The 24,480-nt window shown below is 37.3% G+C and overlaps 2 protein-coding genes across 3 annotated transcripts in view; both read left to right on the forward strand.

The window, feature by feature from the left end:
• Positions 1-393: 393 nt before the first annotated feature.
• Positions 394-2,107, forward strand: LOC133316289 (E3 ubiquitin-protein ligase RSL1-like). 2 transcript variants are annotated; one of them, XM_061518026.1, is made up of 3 exons: positions 394-1,108; positions 1,238-1,326; positions 1,949-2,107. In XM_061518026.1, the coding sequence occupies exons 1-2, from the start codon at positions 450-452 to the stop codon at positions 1,314-1,316; spliced, it is 738 nt and encodes a 245-aa protein (XP_061374010.1). In that variant the 5' UTR covers positions 394-449; the 3' UTR covers positions 1,317-1,326; positions 1,949-2,107. The 2 variants fall into 2 exon arrangements, with proteins under 2 accessions (XP_061374010.1, XP_061374009.1); XM_061518025.1 differs by lacking the exon at positions 1,949-2,107 and adding an exon at positions 1,554-1,631.
• A 2,740-nt stretch (positions 2,108-4,847) lies between these two features.
• Positions 4,848-24,480, forward strand: part of LOC133316278 (uncharacterized) — a 29,333-nt gene continuing 9,700 nt past the window's right edge. The window contains exon 1 of the mRNA XM_061518010.1: positions 4,848-5,488. Within this exon, the coding sequence (XP_061373994.1) occupies positions 4,848-5,488 (641 nt within the window). The remainder of the gene's footprint in view (positions 5,489-24,480) is intronic.

The following is a 24,480-nucleotide window of genomic DNA, read 5'->3' on the forward strand; positions in this document are numbered from 1 at the left end:
CTTCGTGACTAATCCGATTTGGGATGGATCCAGGATTAAAGCTTTAAATATATTAGGGAGGTTCGAACACATACTCTCACTTCACCTGTTCAGCTCCATGCACAATAAATATAATTTTTCCATTTTAGTCCTCCCACTCTTATTTTCTGATTAATTACCATTAAATCAATTTGAAATTAATAATTGAAAAATGGAAAAAATTAACTACCTTAATTACTAATCCATTAAAACCCCTGGCTAGCCACCACTTGAAACCCTAACACAGAATTAGACTGTGCGAACATTTTTAGCTTAACATTTACGCTAAAATGGTTCTTACCACTCCCCATCGAAATTAGTCATAAAAAGTGATGAAAAGAAAGGAGAAAGCAGGCATTGGGAGTTCTGAATCATTCCATGATACTTCCAAGCACAAGCAGAAGAAGAGAGTAACAGAGAACAAAGTAAAGATGGTTGGTCAATCTGGAATCCATGATAAGCACATGCAGATGCAGACTCAGGTGAAGAAGGATCGTGATGATGGAAAGAAGAAAGCAGCCACTGGTCAAACCTCAAAACTTCTTCGCTGTGGTGTATGTTTTGATTCCAAACCAGACTCTCATATGTTCAGAAGATGTCAATGCAACCACCCCTTTTGCACTGATTGCATATCCAATTACGTGGCTACTCAAATACAGAAAAATGTTGTGAATGTGAATTGTCCAAATCCAAAATGTTCTGTGGAGTTGAAGCCAAAACATTTGCAACCCATTATGCCTAAACAAGTTATTGATCGATGGGAATCAGCAAGATACGAGCTTTCACTTGCTGCGTGGCAAAAGACTTATTGTCCCTTTAAGGATTGCTCTGTTCTGTTGGTGAATGATGGAGGAAAAGTTGTGACTAGTTCTGAGTGCACTTCATGTCACAGACTATTTTGTGCGCAGTGTAAGGTTCCATGGCATGCAGAAATGAATTGCAACGAATTCCAAAAGTTGAAAAGTAGTGAAATTGAAAAGGATTTGGATAAGAAGTTTTTTGAGTTGGCCAAAGGGAAAATGTGGCAGAAATGTCCCACATGCTCTATCTATGTCGAAAGTTGTGGTGGATGTGAACACATAACCTGCAGGTTAATTGTATTTTTGTATCCCCATTAATAATTTTCACAACTTCTAACTTTCCATATAAGTAATTCATTTTATATCATTGTAATGAAAGTATGGTAATCAATTATAATAACTCCATTTTCTCTTTACAGGTGTGGACGCAACTTCTGCTACATCTGTGGGAAGAATTGGGAGTTTGGACATTTATGCTGTAGTCCTCGCTCCACCTGAGATTTCACAGGTAACTTTGGAACTCTTAGCATATAGCATATCGAATTAAATTTTATTTTTAATAATCAATGTCCACAAATAAAAGATTTTGAATTTTTCAATTATCAATTCTAGGATACAATTTCTTATGTTTCTATACCGAAATCAATCTCAATTCCCAAATAAATTGTTTTGAGATATGAAGGTTTTCCAAATTAGACATTAAAATCCTTTATCAAATGCTTATTTCTCTGACAGGTGAATGCATTTGTTATTTGATTGTCACGTTTGACAATGGGGTGATGAGATTTTAAGTTTTCTATTAGGTATCAGGTTCCAATTTTTCTTCAAATCTTCTGTTATGAAAAAAAGGTGAAGTTTTTAAGATGCTTTGTATATGGCTATAGGCATTGATAATCTATAGCATAAAGTCTTTGAACGTCTTAGATAACTTTCAAGTATTCTGCAAAATATTGGTGACTTTGGCATCTAACAATTCTTACATATATATAATGTTTGAGCATATAAGCAACAAGCATGTGATGTTTGTGTTTTGGCCTTATAACGATGGGTTTGCTAAATGCCTGTTGTTTGGGCATTCAATTTTCAAACTTTAAACTGACTTAAATTTAAGAGCACTATGTTTATAATAGATGGCGGAACAGTTGGAAACTCAAATGGCAAATATGAAGGAAGTTCTAGCTATTACTCATCGCAACTAAAGGAAATCTTGTAGCTGACGTTCTAGCTAAAAGAGCAGCGATGTTGTGTTTAGGAGACTTTTGAAGCACCACTAACTTGGCTATGTAGATATCAGTAACTTTCTCTTCAAGTTTTGTTATAACAATTGTAGTTAACTTTATGGGTTCCCTTTTTGTCATTTGACATGACAAGAGCACTTTCCTACACACACAAATCAAGTGTGGGTCCCATGCTTAAAAAAAAAAAGTCAGACCAAAGTCAGGATACGACGCCGTATCCTTGTTGCAGAATGAACAGTGCCATTCCTGCAACATGATTCTTATATTTCCCTAACTTTATATTTACTAAAAACGAACTTGTTCCGCCCTTATCTGATTATCTTTTTACTTTTAAGCAGCTTTCTTCTTTTAAAGACATATTTTGGTACTAATGATGAATAACAATTACAAATATAATCTAGAACAATAATATCAGTTTTGCCCTCTATTTCAGTTCTGCACATTGTGAGTATATACGAATTATGTAAACATTATTCAAATAGCTCAAAGCAGAAGACATTTATTATAGGCCATTTGCGTTGAGACTTCATTTTTTGAAAATATACCAAAGTTATCCCGAGGGTTTATGGGTTCTTGGTCTCGCTTACCCTATATTTTATCCCTTACAAGTCTTCCCCTGCATCCCAATATTTGTCTCCACCCGCTCAAACTTCTTATAAAAGCTTCTTCAAGTATCTATCTATGGAATTTTCAATTAAGTCTTGGCTTCACTTATCTATGTACTTTGGTCAACAACTAGAAAGCTTCATATTGGGTTGGCCATTAAATTTTGGATACGCTTATCAAGTTCTTAGCTCCACAATATGAGGATGGCCGCACATAAAACTTGGACACCAACCACTATCTCCCAAACCATTGGGATTGACACCAAAGTAAGGTAGTTAGAGAGAGCCCAAAACCACATTTCTATCAATGAATTAAGTCCCAATCATCAAAATTAGTGAATTCGATATCACATCTCAAGTTAGGCTTTTGGGCCATTCCAATATATTGTCCTTGATAAATAAGCTTGCCATACTAACTGATGATAAAATTAAGTTAGCTAGTACAAAGGTCACTGATCCGGATAAAATATAGGTCCAATAGAGATCCAATGACATACGAAAAAGCCCAACCCACCAAGGATCCAGAGCAAGCGCGACAGAAAACTATCGCGCGTAAGCCGCAATGCCCTCATCGCGACAGACAAGCCGCGATAACCATATCGCAGATGAAACCCCCTCAAGTAAGCAAACTTAACGTCCAAGGCAATCCCACCGCGCCTTTATGTCAATAAGCAACGGACAGCTCCAGCTTACCGCGACTCTACAACTAGACACTAACAAAGATAAGCCAACTCAGATCCTAGTACTGACCTGCAACCCAAACTTGGCCAATCAGAAGCCAAGCCGCCTTGCTAAGGCGGCATCATAACTACTATATAAACAAAGGGTTCAACACCCAGGTACGATCATCCTTTACATTTAACAACATACATCACCTGCCTCTGATACTGATTTAAGCATCAGAGTGTCTTCGCAGGTACCCCCAGTCAGACTTAACGCGCTACTGCAAATGGCAGATACGCAGTTTGATCCCATCCAGGCCCAAGACCAAGCACTAAAATCTATATCTCAACCATGTGTGATCAGGCTTGATACAATTTGGCCAACCCACTCCATATCTGGTCTGATCAGTCACGGACTAGGGTTTTTGACATTTTATATACAATTTAATAAGTTGTATACAGAGGATACTTTTGATATTCTATATAATATAAGTATTTTTGGCATCCAATGGTTGGTGATACACATTATAACCGCAATGAGTGTAACTAATAACTTTGAAACCGCAATGGTTAAGTGAGACATGTTATAATGAGAAGGGGTAAAAGTAAAGTTTTTCTTTTTAAATTTTTCTTTTCTTTAAACTGGGATTTTGACTTATTTTTGTGATGCATGTGAAAAAGGGAAAATAATTTTATGATTCGGTATCATTGAATACTTTTGTGTTTCCTTTCACACTTATTTCCCATTTTGCCCCTCATATAATATTAAGGAATCACATGGTCCTGACCATGGAAATAAGTCTCGTGAAAAGGATAAATTTTGATTGATGTGATCTTATTAATTTCAAAATAGCTGAAGTAGGAGATAAAAAAATTGCCAAATGACATAAAGGAGGAAACATTCAGAATCCAAATAGTCCACGCTTGAACCTGCGTGCTGTACGTTTATTTTCTATAATTACTGACGAAAATAGAAATTTAATATAAGTTTAAGTATATTAAAATAGGGTTTATTACTCTTCAGGAGATAATTTATCTTATACATATATTTTTGTGAGATTCATATTTTTTCTTTATTTTTATTTTCCTCACATGGATCTTATATACTATTATGTGTATGTACGTGTGTGTAGAAAATAAAATTTGTCTCTTATAATAACATGAGAAATTTTAACCCATTACAATAAGAGATAAATGTTTATCATATTGTGAGAGATAATTTTATATGCTATGAGAAACGTTGTTCCCTTAAAATAATAGTAAAATACTAATAATTAATTAAGATAATTCAAAAATTTAATATGTGAATTGAAATCGTTATCAATTAATTTTCAAAGTTGCAAGTGTTGAAAGAGTAAATGGGGATGACGTTACTTTGCATGGTAAAAGCTTAGATTATAATTGGAGACATGTACGACTTTTACGGTTTCAAATTCCGTTGACATTGAGCTAGATAGATTAAGCTTCCAAGATTTAGAGACAACATTGGCAAAAATGACTAAACCTATTTTTTTCAAAGCAAACATGCAAGCAGTAACAGAGCAAATCATCGAACAGCTAATCAAGCTAATAAAGCTTACCATAATGTTTTTCCAAGTCCTCCTAGTCCTCATCGAACAGCTGAACAAGCTAATCAAGTACTTGTTCCAACAACAAAGAAAGGTTCAAGTGCCCTTGGGTTACCAAAATATTGTGAAGAAAAATTCTCCCCTTGAAGCAAAGAAGAAACCCGCTAGTGGTCAACGCTCAAAATTCCTTTGCAGTATATGTTTTGATTCCAAGGCAGAGTCTGATATGTTCAGAGGAGGTGAGTGCAACCACCCCTTTTGCACTGATTGTATATCCAAGCACGTTGCTACTCAAATACAGCAAAATATTCTCAATGTTTATTGTCCAAATCCAAATTGTTCTATGGAATTGAAGCCACAACATTTGCAAACCACTTTGCCTAAAGATTTTATTGATCGTTGGGAATCTGCAAGATTGGAGTCTTCAATTGCTGCTTGGCAAAAGACTTATTGTCCCTTTAAGAATTGCTCAGTTTTGTTGGTGAATGATGGAAGAGAAGTTGTGACCGAGTCAGAGTGCCCCTTCTGTCACAGGCTATTTTGTGCGCAGTGCAAGGTTCCATGGCACGCACAAATGAATTGCAAGAAATTCCAAAAGTTGAAAAATAGTCGACGGACAAAAGATTTGGATAGGAAGTTTTATGAGTTGGTCAAAGAGAAAATGTGGCAGAAATGTCCCAAATGCTCTATGCATGTTGAAAGACAAAGTGGATGTGAACACATGACCTGCAGGTTAATTGTATTTTGTATCCCTACCTTCTCTTACTGATCCTTAATCATTTTCAAAAACTCTTTTAACTTTCAATCTATGTAATTCATTATTATATATTTATAATGAAAGTATGGAAAATAATTATAATAGCTCCATTTTCTCTTTACAGGTGTGGATGCCACTTCTGCTACCACTGTGGAGAGAATTGGAAGTCTGGACATCTGTGCGGTAGGCTTCGTTCCAAATAAAATTGGGTATCAATGACTAGAAATAAAAGATATTGAATTTTACAATTATCAATTCTAGGATACCCAGTCTCATGTTTTTATACATGTAGATGTTTGGTCCTAGTGGATCAAGTATGTCCAATTAGAGATTGGTACGCCTATGTAGGATCAAAATATTCTCTCAAGTATCTATGGAGGAGGTATGTTAGAGGGTAGCGGATCACAGTACATTATGAGAAACTATGTAGCCAGAGCGTGGGATGCGTGCACAATAATAGTTAAGAGAGAGAGAGAGTCAAGAAGTGCATACCTGATGGACTTAACCTCTTATTTATAAATGGTTACCTAATAGGTGTGGAATTCTAGATTTATTAGGAATATTGAGGGTCCAATATATGATCTGTTGAAGATATGGCAAGTTTGATATCTTTAGGCATGATTGTTTCCTTATTTCCCTTAGTTGTTATCTATCATGGGCTAATAAGAAGTGGGGGCCTATATATTGGACCCATAACAATTTCCCTCCAGTCCGGCAGCCCAAGTGTTCGGGTGCCAGGCTGTAATGTTTTAGTGCTTTGGTCATGTTCGGATCTTTTTTGTTTGAGGACCCCATCTGGACATGCCAGTGGACCCAATTACTCATCTGAGGCCAAGCTCAGTCGGCGCTTGGCTGGGGCTCTTGGACCGTCCATTGTGCCTTTCGATCGAATTACTTTACGGGTGACTCTATTGGCGTGGTGAGATATAAGGTCCTGGCCAAAATTCAGTCCCATGCGCCGAGTTGCTTGCCGATTGTCTTAACCTTCTTGGCCAAGGTCTGGTTCTAGAATGGCTGGTTTTCTTGTAGACCGCTATGTCCACCCTGATTGAGTTGATCGAGGTGTTGGCCTTCTGGCCTTTCATGCTCTTTTTGTGTTCTTGTAATCCTTTTGGTCACCCATGCTGGTCCACGTTCTTGAGCCAACCTGTTAAGGTCGTCTAGAATTATGGCTTTTGGCCTTTCCCTGTCCATTACTGGCGGTTACGCCTTCACATGTGTCCTAATTGGTGGGAGTGCATTGGGGGACGTGTGCCGCCCTTGCGCTTTGTGTGCAATAATGGAGCTGTGAAATATTTGCGTCCGGGGTTTTGGAGGAGTAGCTGTGTGTCAGAATGCTAATTGATTTTGTAATACTTTTGCCTTTTTCTTTCCTGGGGGCCTTGAGCCCCTTTTTGGGTTATAAAGTACATTAATGAGTTTGTTTCCAGTCTTTATTTTCCATATATGGCTATTTTGTAATTTTGCTTTATTATTTGTGATGCATTTTTTGTTCAAGTTACTTGGGCTTGGCCCATAGCTTTCTAGGGTGATTTAGAGGTTTCGGCTCGCCGCGTTGCCTTTTGCCACTTATCTTGCTCTTTATTTGGGCTCAGCTTGTAACGTAGTGGCTTTGGCATTTTTGAAGGTGATAAGGTCATTATGGCCTTAATTTGTGCTACTTTATGAGGTGCTCTCGGGTTCAGGGCTTGTAGCCCGGACCATAGGATTGGCACGTTTAATCATGGCTCTTTGCTATCTACCCTATCTTTTATACCGAGGTATTAAGTTCGAACTCGGTTCTATTTTTTGATGTCTTAGTCTAACCATAATGTTACTGAATAATCAATCTTTTACTGAAAAGTGATAGTCTTTACATAGCTGCTAGCGGTTTGATATTGTCGGAGTCAGTTTAAGGCCTTTGGCCGGGGTATGAGCCCATTTTATTCCCCAGATCGTCTCTTGGATGACTTAGGGTTTTTAGGTTAGTTGTGGTGGCCTGAGCTTCATGTCTTGCCCTTGTGGGTCAGAGAAGTTTGCTCTCTTATGCCGCCCTGATTTGGTTGTCCATGTATGGTGACCTTTCATCTTTTCCAAGCCTATCGTCTGGCTGTTAGGCTTTTATACATGCCTTATTCTGATTGATACGACTTATGTCTTGTAGATGAGCCTCAATTTATCTTGATGCAGCTCAGGGAGGACACCATGTTGTTGGCCCCCTAGTGTGCTCGTCATCGTTATTTGGGCCTTGCTGGTGAGGTGTATTAGTTGAATTATTATGACTTCTGGGCAAGGTTTGAATTTATTTTGCTCTTATAGTCGACCCATGGGCCAAGTCTTTGATATTAGAGCTTGCCCTCATGGGATGTATCTTTCATTAAGTTGTTTGGGTTTGGCTCATGGCCTTATGCTTCTTTTAGCATTTTGTTATGTTGTCTATTTGGACCCAGCTTGCTTTGTCGTACCGTATAATATTTTCCAGGCGGCAATTTTTCCTTGGCCCTCGTTCGTACCTCTCTAGGGTACTTATTGGGTTTAGACTCATGGCTCGAACCTTGGATTGAGTTGTTTGGTTGGCATATGTTATTGTGGGCCTTCATTGGCAGGACATGGCTTTTTTTTAGGTCTTTCCAATTTCTTGCTCTATATATTGACGCATCTTTTAAGAGTTATTTTGGCTTGGCGTGTGGCCTAGAGCCGGTTCAACATTTTGAGGATATTGTATTTAGCATCTCGACTTAACTTACTATAGTGTTTTTTGTTTTTAGAGATGACTTGTTTGTTTTCCTCAACCATCATTTGTACCCTTACGAGGGTACTTTTGGTGCTAGAATTCGTAATTTAAAACTGCGTTATGTTGCTTGGCTGGTACGTGTTGTCGTGGGCCTTCCGCAAATGGACCCAACTCATTGTCCGATGTCTTGGATTGCGATCTGGCTTACAAAACCAAAATCTATCATTGTCCTTTTAGTTTGTCACTTATATTTAGTGTTTCTTCTAGAATTAATGGGCTTATTGGATGGTTCGTTGCCCCCTATTACAACAATTTGAGAGCTCGGGCTGCAGTGCTGCTTCTTTGTTGGACCTCAGGATGTAAACAGGACCATGGAGGGTCTAGTAGGTTTGAAAACCCCTTTTATGGTAGAAAATATGACCATGTGGTGATTTTCTTTCATTGACCAGAGTATGGCCGGTGTGTCTTTATTGGAATTGGTGCAAGAATTATTGATCGAAGTTCGTTCGATGCATTTATCTAGTCAGGCGCAAGAACTGCTAAGATCGCACTCGAATGTTTCAATTCTTTCGAGTTATTGACTGGAGCTTGTCCAGTGTTTCCCTTTAGTCGGGTGTGCGAGCCTGCTGGAATTATACTCGAATGCTTGGGTCTTTCATGATACTTGGGTCCATGGTTGGTTGCTTAAGCTGGGATAGTGATTGGTCATTCTAACCTAGACCGTGGTAGGTCTTTCTGACCAGAACCGTGGTAGGTTGCTCTGCTTGAGATTGTGGTTGGTCGCTTTGGTCGAAACCGTGGCAGGTCTCTATAGTTGGGACTGCGTTAAGTCACTCTAGCCGAGATCGTGGCAAGTCTTTATGGCCGGGAACGGGTATCCCTTAAACTGCTCTTTGCCTTGATGGCTAGCTTAGTTGCTGGGTTATGGGCGAGCTTCCTTTAATCCATCTTGGTATACCTGAGAGAGTGCACCGAGTTTATTGAGCCCTGTTATGCTCGTCCAGGTTGCTTTGGATCTTGCCAGTGAAGTGTCCAGTCGGACAATGACTTCTAGGACGAGGTCTGAATCTTCTTTGTTCTTATGGGTCAAACAATGTGTTGAATTTCTTAACTTGGGCTCGAGGCGATGGCTGCGCTGATTTGGAGCTCGGGACGATGGTCAAGCTGTTGAACTTGGAGCTCAAGGCTATAGTCAGGCTGCTTAAATTTTTTCACTCCAAAGAATCAACTAGGGCAATGGCCTTTTTTTCCTTAGCAATGCTCGAAGCAAAGGGTAAGCTCCTTTTCTGAGTTGAAGTATTTGTCTTGCTGCTCAAGGTGCTTTAGACCTAGCTCTTTGAGGATGACTTGTTGGTCAAGTATGTCGCGATTATAGTTTCTTGTGCTACCACATTATTGTAGCAAACTCTCTAAACTTGAGGCATATGAGTCGAGTAGCTCGTATTCGAGTTGATACTCAAAGAAGGTTCCAAGTGATCAAGAAGGAATCATGAACTATTTTTTGCAGCAATGGAAGGTCTTACTCTTGATGAGGGAACATATGTAAGCAAATAAAATGTTCAAGGTGTAAGGGAACAAGAGGGTTATGCCTTTCATTAGGTTCTACAAAATCTTCTTAATCTCGGATTAGGTGTAACCTTTTTATCAGGATTACAATCCCTCCAAATCCATCTTCATCTCGAATTGGGGTGCACTCATTTCTTCAGGATCATAATTTCTTCAAATCTGTCTTCATTTTAGATTGGAGCCTGATGAGCTTTTAACTTGCGATGCATTAAGAATCAAATTGAGCATAAAATTGATCAAAATATAACCAAAAGACATGAGAATTGGATTAAAATGTTATTATACTCTAAGGAGTATTTTCATAAAAAATTATTGTATTTTTGTAGAAATTTTGGCCTATTGGAAGAAGATTAAGTTAGAAAGCTCAAGAAGAAGCAACAAAAATAAAAGGAATTCACCAATATGCTGGCGCTAGTGGCACCAACAACCTATATGCCTTATGTTTCACCATGCTGGAAGCGCCAACGTGGCACTTCTAGTGCCAACTCCACTGGTGTCTTTTGTTTCTTCATGCTGGCAGCGCAAGCTTTGCTCTTCTAGCTCCAATATCACTAATGTAACTAGCGCTAAGCTTGGCGCTTAGAGTGCCAAGACCAAAGGAAGTTCTCTTTTCCCTTGCGCTAGAAGCGCTAGGTTGGTGCCACTAGCGCCGGGACGACGTCCATGTTTGAAATTTGAATCTTAATGACATGGATTTAATTGAGAATTCGAAGGTATTTTAAAAGATATTTTCTCCTCAACACAAAAGGAAGTTTTTTGGAAACAAAAACACGCCATTTAACCATTGAGATAGAAAAAAAATGAAGGAACTCTAGAGCTCAGAGATCAAGGAAGGACGATGAAGGAAGATTGTAGTATCATCGGGGAGATCAACCAACATCTCAATTCGTGATTTCTACTAGTTTCTCTCCCTTTTATCTTGGTTTTGGTTAAGTCAGACATGTCTGGCTAATTTCTTTAGTAGTTAGGGTTATGAATCCAAAGTGAACCTTTATGTGATTGAGTATTTCTTTCAATAAAATATGTCTAAAATTGTCACGTGTTTATCTTGAATTTACTTACTTAATCAACTATATAGGAATAAAGAGCGTTTGGTTCTAATTTGAAATATTGGGATCTTGTTCTAGATATACACTTGTAGGATTTGCAAACACGTGAGATTCATCGCGTGTAGGGCTTAATCTAAAAAGGGTTGATAAGCAATTAGGATTCTAATTAGGTTAAAGGATTAAATAACTAAGACATTAGGGTTTTAACCAATTATCACTTAGATGATGAATCGTTTGGCATCAATGGGGTTAGAAATTTATTGAATTATGTTAAATCACTTAAGGGGGATCGAAGGTGAAGTAAACCTTAACTGCGTGCTCTATTCTTAATTTCCAACTCATCTTTTAATTATTTTATGCAATTTTTTTCTTTAATTGATTGAAAATCAATTATCAATTGCCTGTTCTAGACCACCTGTGGTTGGGCTATTTTGGAGCATATAGCGATGGTTGAGCTGTTGAACTTGGAGCCAGAGGCCAGGTTGATTTGGAGCTCTGCGTGATAGTCGAGTTGTGGTTGCAATCTTTTTATCAGGATCAAGATCCCTCCATATCCATCTTCATCTAGGATTAGGGTGCAATTCTTTCTTTATGATCACGATCTCTCCAAATCCGTTTTCATCTTGGATCTTTGTTTGGGCTGATTTGGAGTTTGGGGTGAAGGCCAAGATGTCAAACTTAGAGCTCAAGGTTGTGGCTGGGATGCTTTGGACTCGGGTCTATGGTCAAACTGTTGAACTAGGAGCCCGAGGTTGTTGCCAAACTTCTTTTGGGCTTGGCTCTGTGGCAGAGCTACTTAACTTGTGAGAGGCGAGGATGATGACCATTTTGCTGTTCTGGTGCTTAAGGCTGTGGCTAAGTTGCTTAACTTGAGAGAGGCAAATGAGATGGCCTTTTTGCCATTCTAAAGTTGGAGCCTATCAGGTTAGTATTCCTTAGGAGGATATGCTTATCAAATTGCCTTAAACTGATGTGTGATCGATTTTAGGGGCTATGCTGCCTTTTCAGGACTACAATCATAAGCATCTTTCTTATCGCTTTGGACCTTGATGGCTAATATGGTCATGCGATAGTGCTTATGAGCATGTTTATAGTAGGTGTGTTGCAATACATATGTTGCATTAGACCAGTTGAAAAAATATGCTGAAGGACATGTTGTTAGGTGTTAATTGAAATAGAGGGACATGTTACCTAAGGTTGGTCTTGTGTACTCTTTATAATAGCCCTAACCTAATTAATTAGCAAATTACATGAAATTAAATAATTAAGCATGTTTTAGTGAGTAAAATTAAGTATAAGGCTTAATTAAATGAATCTGAGTCACTTTGGAGTTAAAAAGTGTACTCAGTGAAAATTAAGGGGTATAAATTGGTACTGGCAAAAGTGCCCAAATTATAAAAATAAAATTATAAATATTCCTAGAATAATATTCCAGACTTTTGGGTGAAGTTTGGTAATTATTGGAGTTGAATAGATAGACGAACCAATACCCGCTTAAAGTCACTTAACCTATGTTAAGTGACTAAAGAACAAAGAAGAACCCATTTCCCCCAGAAACCCGTCGACAGAAACAGAGGGAAAGAAGAGAGGAAGAAGAGAGAAAGGAAGGAAAAGAGGGAGAGAGAACCTAGAAGGAGCAATCCTTAACCGATTGGAGTGATTCAAAAGCCTAAACCACTCTAAATCTCCTCCTATTTCATAATCCTAGCTTTGTTTTGGGTGGGGAGCATTGTGGAGAGGGATATTGGCTCTCAAAAATTCGCCCATTTGGTGAAATTTAGGGTTTTGAGTGCTTCAACCTCCATTGAAGCTTGAGGAGCCATCAATCCTTGGTTGTGCAACCATTGGTGGTAAGATTCTACCCCTTGAACCTTATTTTCATGGAAAATTGCATGAGTTAGGGTTCAATGAATAGTAAATTGGGGTTTGTGATAAGATGTTGTTAAATTAGCTATGTTCTAGGAAGAATGGAGCTTAGAGCATGTTGTGAAAAGTGCTAGGAACGACATTTAATCGGTGAAAATGAGCTTAGATAGCTAAATGAGTATATTTGGAAAATGGCAAGAATGTGACACTTAGATATTGGATTTCTTGCATTGTTGATAAATGGTTTGGTTTGGTTGGTTGTTGATTATGCCTTGGTGTTGTCTAGGATTGAGGCAATTGGACCAACCTTGAGAGACCAACCATTGGAGCAAGCTATGGAGCTTGATTAGCTCCATTGGATAGGTGAGTTCATGCTTATGTTTGGTATGAATTGTATAGCTTGGTTGATAGCTATGAGATGTTATTGGATGCAATATGTGTTAATTGCATTAAACCTTGTGTAGGTTTTGTTTGAGAAGTGGAGGATTGTAATTGACTGACTGTGGAACCTGTTGGTGGTGAACAAAGGTTGACTGAAGCATTGAGGTAAGCCTTCAGACCTTGGGTGTAATTCCCTTGACTGTTCCACCAAGTCCTGAAAGGGTAGAGGTTGTGATTGTGTATATAAATGCAATAAAATAGTGTAATACTTTGTTATACGTATGTGTATGCATTTGGTGTGGCATAGGATGGTGTTTCCCTATGTTGGTATGTTGCATGACGATGCGTAAATCATACTTGGTAGTTAGCTGGCCAGTAGGACTATTTGCATCTGAGTTTCCTTAGGACAGCTTGAGAGCTCGAGGGATTTCTCCTGGAGATGTTATTGCACTTTGCATAGATATGTATTTACTGCATTATTATTGTTATTGCTATTACACTGACATGGAACTGTGGGGTGGAGAGATGCTCCAAGGACCCCTGGTTTACTGGATATATTCGTATATCTCACCCCGTGTTGTAGGGACCCCCTTTCAGGTAAGGATGCTGCAGGAGCCTCTGGTGGCAAGTGGCCATATCTGGATTAGCATATGCATGAAATGTGGCATTTCTTTTGAGATTATACATGTTGTTTTGTAGCTCACATGTATAGAATTGTAATTAATAGGCAATGCTAGATTTATGATTTGTATATTGGAATGGACTTAGCCTATGCTCATGCCTTTGATCATCTCTTTTGTTGATGGGAGCCAATGGAATGATCATAGTGTTTTGTAAGCTAAGTTCCATGATTTGTAAGGAATATGTACTGTAAATGATGCCTACTTGAAATTCAATATATGCATGCTTGTTATGTATTGAGTTATTGAATTGGTTGGGCTGAGAATCAATTAGGTACCTTTTGCTTAAATTGGGAAACGTTGAGAAAACAAAGGTGATGCTGCCCAAATTCTAGCTAAATCTCATGAGGAGAGGTTGGATGAGTGCTAGGATTTAGTTTTGGGGCATGGACAATTGGGGTTTGGAATGAGGATGCATCTTCCCCTAGACTTGGACTTGAAAAATGTGGGAATTGGAATTCCCTGGCAGCGCGCTTAAGCGCCCAGGAGCGCACTCAAGCGCCCTGCTGCCCCTGTGAGTGCCAATGCATTCGGCCTCCTCGCGCTGGAGCGCCCAGGATTGCGCGCTTGAGCGCCCTGATTTGCGCTTAAGCGCCCTTCGCTGCAGAAAGATGGGATGCTTACTGTCTCCGCGAGTTTTAGCGCCCAAAGTGGGGCTTAAGCGCCCAGGGTTGCGCGCTTGAGCGCCCTGGTTCGCGCTTGAGCGCCCTTGGCCACTGAAGGAGGAGATGCTTCTGCCTCTGCGCGCTAAAACGTCTCAATGGAAGCTTAAGCGCCCAGGATATCGCGCTTGAGCGCCCTGGTGCGCGCTTAAGCGCCCATTTACACAGAAAGAACTGATGCTCTCTGCCTCCGCGCGCTTAAGCGCCCAGATGGAGGCTTTAGCGCCCGATAACGCGCGCTTGAGCGCCCGGTAGCGTGCTGAAGCGCGCGGGACCTGTGATCAACACCCTCTTGTGTTGCTTCAAATTGTCATAACTTGGGCTACAGTGCTCCGATTTGAGCGCAGTTTGAAGCCACGCCTAGCTAATGCAGAGATCTACGATATAGTAGAAGTGTGAAATAAATAAGAAGTAAATTAATGGTTTAAAAAAATGGAATAAAAACATGATGTTAAGCTTGATTTATCTGATTCCGCAAGTTAATACGGTTATGATAACGAAATTGGGTATTATAAATTCGGCATGTTTTAAAATGAAAAATTTATCCGGATTTTAATTGAATCCATGTGATTGTAACTGCGCTTAATATCATAATGCGATGTTAACAAACCGGTTCTAGAACGGGGTGTTACACTCTTGGTGCTGGCCAAAATTTTTGAATGTGGTTCATCCAAAAAGATTAATTAAATTGATTTCATGTTTCTTGATGAGACATCTTATCGCTGTTAAGTAGCCATGTAGTAGTTAGTATAGAATGATCACTCGACTAATCACCAAGACAAGACACTATTCCATCCCTAGTGTTGTGCGTTTTGGATTTTAAAAGAGGTCTTAAACTTCAAAGGTGACAGAATGCATACTCTTTAAAGAACTTTAAAGTGAACTCACTATACTTTTTCTTTAAACATTTAAATGAAGATGCTCCATGAATCTTGAGGTTAATCAAGCATAGGGTTAAGCTCTTTTATATTGATTGGGCCCCACGAGGGATATTAGCTATGGCTTGAATTTCAAAACTCCACGTCACTTAGTTAGCCATAGTAGTTTGAGCTTAGCTTGTGTTGTCGCGACATTATGTTTTTAGAGATGGCCTTTGGCCCCTTTCTCACTGTATATATTTTCCTTATTTCTCTCTTAGGTATTGCCCTTTGTGGGTTGCTAGAATATGGGTCCATCTATAGCACTTTTTGTGTACCTCTATCGTATCCAGATTCGTCCTATTTGAGGGTCCCATTCGGCCTCATGGCCATGTCTGACTATTTATCTAGCATCTTAGACACGTCTGACTTCAAGCTTATTTGTCTTTTGGCAGGAGCTCTTGGGTCTTCGTGCGTGCCTTTTTTGCTTGTATTTTGCAATCGAGTTCAGAGTCGGTCCTTAGTCTAATTCACCAGGTTTGCCGGGATCTCTCCTCTTCGTCTTTCTTGGCTGAGATCTAGTGTTAGAGTTGCTAGTTTTTCTAAAGACCGCCTTGTCCGAGCTCCTAAGCCGCTCTGTCTGGGTTGGGTTGTTGGGCTGACCTGGTCTGGGGTGGAGGCGAAGTTTGACACTGCGTCATTGACTTGGACGTCGTTCACCTCGGCTGGCGACCTTGTTCTTGGTAGAGGTCATTGGGCGGTTGCTCCGGGGCGGTAGCAACGGCAACTATTGAAGGCAATTGGCAATGTTCCTTGTGTTCACCATCGTGGACTAGGGTTAGAAGTTTATTTTCCCCACAGATAACATTGATGTTCAATCCAAGTGAATCATGTATGTCCAATTAGAGATTAGTATAATAAATGCCTTATTTTAGCTCATTAAAGTTTTTGTTTGGTTAAAATCAAGTGGAGCCTATAAGGCCCTCTATTACAGTTCAATACATTATAAAGAGATAAATTATTCTCTTATGTAATAAGAGATAGTTGTCTTATGGTGCAGATACATCGATAAACATATCTTTTTATTTTTTAACACATTGTGGGATCTACTATGTGTTGAGTTTATGGCATAAGAGAAAATATTTCTTATAACATGAGATTAGATGCTTTCTTATAAAAATTATGCAAAAAACATTATTCAAACAGCTCAAAGCAAAAGCATCGTACAAACATTTATAAAGTAATGGATTCTCAGTTTATTTTTGAAAATATACCAAAGTTTCTAGGATTTAAACTTAGAATTCTACGGTGATAAATGTGTCATTCAGGAAATAATTTTCATTATTGGTAACGAGTAGTTTTCTTTTATCAAATATGATATAAAGTAACTCGTTTATATTATTATGATTATTTCTTTTCATATTTCTTTTCTCCTTTTTAGCAAGGGAGAAGCATGTCTATGAAAGTCGCACGGAGCAGCCATGCGCTGCCACAAGGATTCGAAGTGCTGAAACTTTGATTGATGCAGGAGGGTTCATGGACCGAGAGCTGGCGATGAGGATTGAACATTGGAACAAGATGAGTCGAATGATATAAGAGGCGTTTGGTTGAAGAATTTTTTTTGGAATAGTAGGGAAATGTAATAGATAGAGAAATGATTGGAAATATAGATAAAGTGAGATAGGTAGAAAAATGTAAAAAAAAGTTATTTGGTGGGGAAAAATTTTACTGGAAAAATTAGGTAACTTTATGAAATCAACCGTGCATTAAAAGCCAGATAACCAATTTTCCGAAAAATCCCACATTCAAATTGAGTTTCTAAACAGTGCGGATATCTATGTTTCTCATAAATCCATACAAATTGGATAGATGGATTTTTGGTGAAAATACTTTGAAACAAACATGATTTTCTAAAAGCCATACTTGAGAAACATAGATATCCACTGAAAAGCTCTTAACCAAACACCACTTAAGAGTCAGTCAAAGAAATCGCCAGAGAAGGTGATATTTAAATAGTTGAAAAGTTTCCTTTAACTTGTCAATTGACGGTGAACGGCCATGATAGTGTACCCAATAGTATTATCTCTGCAGTTATTATTATTGTGATTTGAGCTATACTTGGTAAAAGAGTAATGCTAAGTTTTCAAAGCACATCTTGTTTGATTTGGATATAATTCTAACTTTTATTTTTTTAGGATGATGAGTTTATAACATTCAATGCAGCAAACAAATCCTTGTGCTGTCTTTCTATTTTATTATTTTGTGCGAAAATACCAATGTTTATATTTCTAATTATAAAAATGTAAAGTATTTTTTTGAAACGACTAAAAAAAGAAAAGTAAAAAAGTATGTTTCGAACCCAATGGGTGCAGCTCAGTTGGTAACTTGATGCTGAGTTAGTGAGGTTGGATATGTGTTCGATTCCCGCTGAATGCATTCTTGGGGAGGGGGCTGAACCTTTAGCCATTACTGTTCCCCCGCACTCCGGATTAGTCTCATAGCCGGCTCAAAGAGCCGAAGCTCGTGGGGATACCGGAGGGAGCCAACTCGTCTCAAAGAGATAATTAGGGTTGAGTAACTCCAAAAAAAAAAAAATGTTTCGATTTGTCAGTTATTTATTTATTTTTTAAATCTTATATTTCTTATCTCTTTAATCATTATTATTACGAGACATCTACAATAATTTTAAAACCCATTACGCATTGTAAATATTACACTATACTAGACAAAGTAAGTATGTGCCACTAATTATATTTAGAGAAAACTTTATTTTCATTCCTTATAGTTTCATTATGTATCATTTAATCCCACGAAATTCCAGGCTTATTAGATAGATCCTCGTGGTTATAACATATACCAGCCAATTCCCTTGTGTTAAAAATACCCTTGTTATATAAAAATTCAAAATATCCTTAATTAACAAAACACTATATTGTGTATGAAATCTAAAAATACCCCCAACTAAAAATTAAATATTATTAAAGTATCATAGAAATTTAGTATTAAAAAATAATTTATTTATAAAACAATGAAATGATGATATCTGAATTTTCAAGAAGAATAAATTTATCATTTTCAAAATGTTTTTTTTATCAATAAAAAATGCATATTCAATTTGTTTAGACTTTTCCAAATAATGATTTTATAAAGCAAATTTTCAAAAAAAAAACAATTTAAATTATAAAAAATTAAGTTAATCCTATTTAATAAGAATTTGAATAAAAGATTTTTTTCATAGTATATATCATAACAAAAATATTATAATCTGTCAACGACTATAAATTAATCTATATACGTCAATTGATACATATGACAAAAATATATGAAATTCAAAATATGAAGAAATATACATCACATACAAATTTATAAATATCGGTTAATATTTTTTAGTTAATATATTGATAAATATTTAAATATCAAAACATTAATAATAGTTTAAGTATTATTTTATGTCATAATATTGTGTTTCTTTCTTACATTCACACACTATATTGTCTAGAAAGATAGTTAAGTAATACAATATGAGGGTTATATTAACAAATTTTTTTACAAACTTACAAATTACACTATGTCTTACCAGTAAAACTAGGGAAAAATATTTCTCAAACAGCTTGAGATAAGTTTATCTCCGGCCATCCCAAAACTATGTCGTTTTATTTATTTATTTCTTTATATTTATTGATTTACCTTTGAATGGTTATGATTTCCTTTTTCTCTCTATTCCTTTATCACCATTGATCCATCTTTGTACGATTATGATTTAGTAGCCGGAGATAAAATTATCTCAAGCAGCTTGAGAAACGATAAGCCCATATATATATATATATATATATATATATATATATATATATATATATATATATATAGGGTTCGATTTTTCTGCAATCGCTTTACGTGCAACAATGACAAATTTTTCATATATATAGGTTAAAGTATTTAATGTAGGGAATTATAACCATACAAAAAGTGAAAGAATTAAATGTGGAGAATCATAATCATATACCTGTCATTGTTGCATATACAACAACTTTAGATATGATTTTACCATATATTGGAATTTTGCTTATCTCTTGTAATAAGAATTTTTTCAAAATTCCCGATATTTTTTTTCCAAAGCTTAAAACAATATCAAATTGGGTTGTAGATGAAAATTTTACCTTCTGTGACATGAGAAATACTATACACTCACATACACATATATAGATCAAGATCATTTTATCATTTTACATTGATTTCTGTTAATTGATGCAAATGAAATTAGCTTTAACTTAGAATTATTCGTGTGTGCTTGCATGTGTAATTTTGGGATTTTAAGTTTATTATTGTTTTCCGTGACAATATTATAGTTTTGTATTTATATTTTTAGAGAAGTTTCATTTTTCTTTTAAGAGTGTTTACTGCCGATTAGATTATAATATGTTATCTTTAAAATTTTCTTTTATTTTTTATACTATTTAATTTGATGGATTTGTAATTGGCCTATAAAGGGGTGTCTAATACCTCTATGGTAAGATTATTGAATTTTTTTATATTTGATTATCGTTATTCGAGAACAAGATTCTCCTTATCAACCCCAAGTTTGTTTGATACTAGTTTCTTGTTCAAACCAAAGACGAGATGAAATCGAGAAATGCATCTGATGACGAGGAAGGAAACGTTAATCCCTTTGTGGCTCTGAGTCAGAGGTAGAATTAGGGAATTCATTGCAAAGTTCACTCTTATCTTTTGAATGCCAGTATGAAGATAGAGAATTTTGAGTTTAAGGGAAAGACTCATCGAGGTGAGTTTATCGACTGGTTGTGTTTCGTCGAGAGGATCTTTGACAATAAAGATCGAATTGAATACCAAAAGGTTAAATTGGTGCAATTCAATTGAGGAATCATGTCTCAATTTGGTGGGAACATGTGAAAATACACCATGCTAGAGAGGAGATTTTGATGATTATGAGATGAGACAAGATGAAGAAGTTGTTGTAGAAAAAATTCATGCCAACTCATTACACACAATAAGCATTTATCAAATTTCAAGACATCAACCAACAAGATTTAATGGTCGAGTACTATATCAATGAGTTTAACCGCATGAGGATGTGTTGTGATATGGCTAAGAAAGATGAACGAACCATTGCTTGATATTTGAGAGGGCTACGGATTGAGATTTCTGATGTTGTTCCATAATTGCAACAATTTGGCTTAAAGGAGGAATAATGGTGTAAAAGAAATGAGAGTATTTCCAAATTTCAAAATCAATTTTCCAAGTTAGTTGCAACTACTAATCCGACACTAGTGATTACCAAGGGAGGATTTTCCAAATCCCCTTCAAAGGAGGGGAATAGTGGTAATAGGTCTAGCAGAGGAGGAGTTATGACCAAGATATGCACTTTTAATGAAGTAACATGTTGAAGAAGCTTCAATCTATGACAAGATCCCTGTTTATGATGAATATGATGGAGAGCAGAATAATGAAAATCCACTTATTGAGACTCCATTCCATAACGGGATCTCTATTTGTGATGAATTTGATGGAGAGTAGGATGATGAAAATCAAGAGGTGGACGAGATCCCTTATACTGATTCCAGTGATTTCCTATTTATTAGGAGAATTTTAAATGTTGTTGTAATAGAAAATGAAAAATGACATAGGCATAACATTTATCATACTAAGTATACTAGTGGAGGAGAAGTTTGCAAAATGATAATAGATGTTGTTTTGAATCATTCACATTGTACTTTTATTGAAATTGATTAAAAGACACAAAGTCAGTTGTTGAAAATCCTAATATCTTTGACCAAGTTTATCCTCTACCCATAATTGAAGTTTCAAGATGAAAGGCTAACGTTCAAAGAAGTTGGAAAAACAAGTTTACTTTTTCCCGAACATTCATCAACCTAAGGAGAATAAGATAGATTTTGAAAATGGTGAAAAGGAATCCCTTGAAAGTTGTGGAAAATTAGACAATAATATTCTAAAGCAAGATTTTATTTTTCACTTATATTATATTTAGATTTTACGAGTGATGATCCCTCACCCAAGAAGTCTCCAGTTTGCAAGTAAATTGGTGAATCTTGGTACAATGGACATATCTTGCTTGTGTTTTGACAAAATAATTACTTAATTTTCACATGAATCTTGATTTAAGATAGCCCACGACAATGAGACCTGGTGTTACCTTTAATAGAATTTGTAGACAAATCATAGAACCAAACTACAGACAAGAGTGTATTCAATATAGTCTATTGGCAGAATCCAATTACTTATGTAGACCTCACATCATTGTTAACACCATTACTATTTATATGAACTAATCTCATCAAACTCCCCTGCAAGTAAGACAATGTAGCGACATCCTACTATGTTACCCCCCGATTTGTCGCAGAGGGTCCAAGACCCTAACATATGCGCAATGTGCGTCTTAGTGTAGTATGTAACATCCCGTGTATACCCGGTTTGTTAACATGTCATCGTATTAAGCCATGCTTAATTAAAAATGCGGAATATCTTTTTCTTTTCAATTATGACGTCATTATCCTTACCAAGTTGAATTACTTAATTCATTTCAAAACATTTCCTGTATGTAAATTGCAGAAGACAACTAACTGAAATACCTCATAAATTAAATAACTGAAAGTGGGTCTCTAGTCACGGAACTACAACATGTAGACCGGACAGATCCTGATAGTTTGTACAATGCAAATAAACTTAAACATCATCAAATCAATTTGGCATGGACAATCCCCATGCTCACCAAATAAACAGCATATTCATCAAGTCTCAATACAAAAAACATGGTAATGGTAAAAGCATAAAACCAAGCAGGTACATCAGCATAAACAACAAACATGATAATCAACTAAGCTCCGGTCTCCTGCCGCTAGAGGTCTCGGCCCCTGGTTTACCTGAACCTGAAATAAGCGTCCCAAACGTGCGGTGAGATCTCTAAACAGAAATTCAGTTAGGCAAGGGGTCCTCAAGGATCTTCCATCCCAAGCTCACTTACATGTGCAATATAAGTTCTAAAAACAGTTCAACAGTATAAGTTCCAAAATAGTGCAATGCAGCAGATAATCATGTCATGTGTGTCAATACTAATCTACTGGCCAGAGAATGCAGGAATATGTCTATTACCCACACTAGTGCAAGACGCCACTTGCACCCACCCACGGTGTTACCGTCTTGTATGACGCCACATACTCAGGCTAACCGTCGAAGTGAAACAACACATACATATTAAAAGCCATTGCACATAAAGTTCAACAACATTTTCAATTATCAAAGCATGTAAACACAGTATGCATATAAACCATTCCCCCATGGGGTATGGTGGAACCACACAATGGCTAAACCGAGGACACAAAAGCTTACCTTGCAAGCTAAATATCAAATGCCAAGAGTCCAACCAATCTCTAAGCCCAAACACAGCAGAATCACAATCTATTTTGGACCAACAATCATATCAATATACAAGCATTCAAGCATATGACATAAAGACAACGTCTTTCCTTTACTTTTCACGTCTTAAGGCTTCTCACTAAGCCACAAGCCCTTAATCACTTGATTCTGACTTAGATTAATCATTACAGAAGTCCTACTTCATCAAACTAGGGTCCACAAACCCATAACAACATTCTGTATGAACAGTGCAGCTGCTGTTCTTCGAAAACCCTGAATATCCGGATATTCGTCGGGGGCATATCCGGATATCAATATCCGGATATCTGACTGGCGATATCCGGATATTCAGAACCCCATATCTGGATATCAATATCTGGATATCCATATCTGGATATCAATATCCGGATATTTCGCGGCAAAACTCAGATTCTGCATTTCGTGAGATATCAATTCAAAGGTCCAACTTTTACCGATTACAGAAGCTTAAACATGCATTACTAGGTGTGTTTAGCATTACCCAACCTTAAGTTATCAACTTTAGCTCATTACATGCATCAAGGTTCCATTTTTAATAAAGAAAACTCAAGCACAAGGGTGATGATCATACCACAAGCTCAAAACAGAGCAAGAAGGTGCTCTTGGAGCTCACACAACAGCTCCGAGGTACTAACTTCAACAGTGAGCGAAAATGATGATTAAAGGTTGGTCCTTTACACCAAAGATGACTCCTTGGCACCACCAATTCCAAGTAAAAGGCTCACACAAGCACCAAGTTCAGAGGCAGCAACTGCACCTCCCCCAAATGGCTCCCACAACCCAGCAAATAGTGACCCTCAACCTCACAATGCACTCTACAAGTGATTACTTGTTTATAGATGAAGAAATCAAGAAAAGGTGACAACCTGATCTCAAAAAATGGTGAAGAGGAGCAATGAAACAGTGACAAACCGTTCAGCCTCCAAGAGTGTCACGTATAAGTCTGATATGGCCTAGGGTTTTGGGCCAAACTTGCGTATATATAGTGTTTTAAGAATTAAACACACAATATTAGCACTAATTGCTACGCTTAGCATTTTAATCCCAAACTTTGGAATCTGAACCTACTCAATTTTACAAGATTTATCATATTTTTATTATATTTTTCGCAGCACCTTTCCGGTACGCGCTTTTCCATGGCCAATTTCAGTTTTGGCATCAGTTCTCATTATTTTAACTTGAAACTCGTTTTACAAGTCCTATATAATATTCTAAGAATATTCATGCACTTATTATAATTTTTCGGGATACTTCATCGGTACGCTTTTATACCGAGTAACAGAACCGGTATTTGCATTTTTCGTCAGAAAAGCGACTTTCAGCTTTAATAAACACTTACCATAATTATTTAAGCCTCATAATAATTATTAGGGTCAATTATGGAATTATTTCCTAATTTCTCATAATTAATTAATTAACTTCCTTAATTAACGGTGCGAGTTCTTACATTCACCCCACCTTTTTAGGATTTTGTCCTCAAAATCAGAATATACCTGTCTCGGAAGTCGGGATACTGCCGGAGAAGCTCGTCCTCTCGCTCCCAAATACACTCCTCGGGAGTTCTTCCCGTCCACTGCACCTTGACCATCAGAATGATCTTGCTCCTAAGCTGCTCCTCGCCACGATCGAG

The sequence above is a fragment of the Gastrolobium bilobum genome, unplaced genomic scaffold, assembly GCF_033153095.1.
Source record: "Gastrolobium bilobum isolate Gb01-03AN ecotype WA unplaced genomic scaffold, APGP_CSIRO_Gbil_v1 utg6012, whole genome shotgun sequence".
Classification (NCBI taxonomy): Eukaryota; Viridiplantae; Streptophyta; class Magnoliopsida; order Fabales; family Fabaceae; genus Gastrolobium; species Gastrolobium bilobum.

Coding starts and splice junctions, on each gene's coding strand:
- LOC133316289 (XM_061518026.1), top strand. CDS start 450: ATGGTTGGTCAATCTGGAATCCATGATAAGCACATGCAGATGCAGACT. Junction 1,109..1,237: donor TGTGAACACATAACCTGCAG/GTTAATTGTATT, acceptor TTCTCTTTACAG/GTGTGGACGCAACTTCTGCT.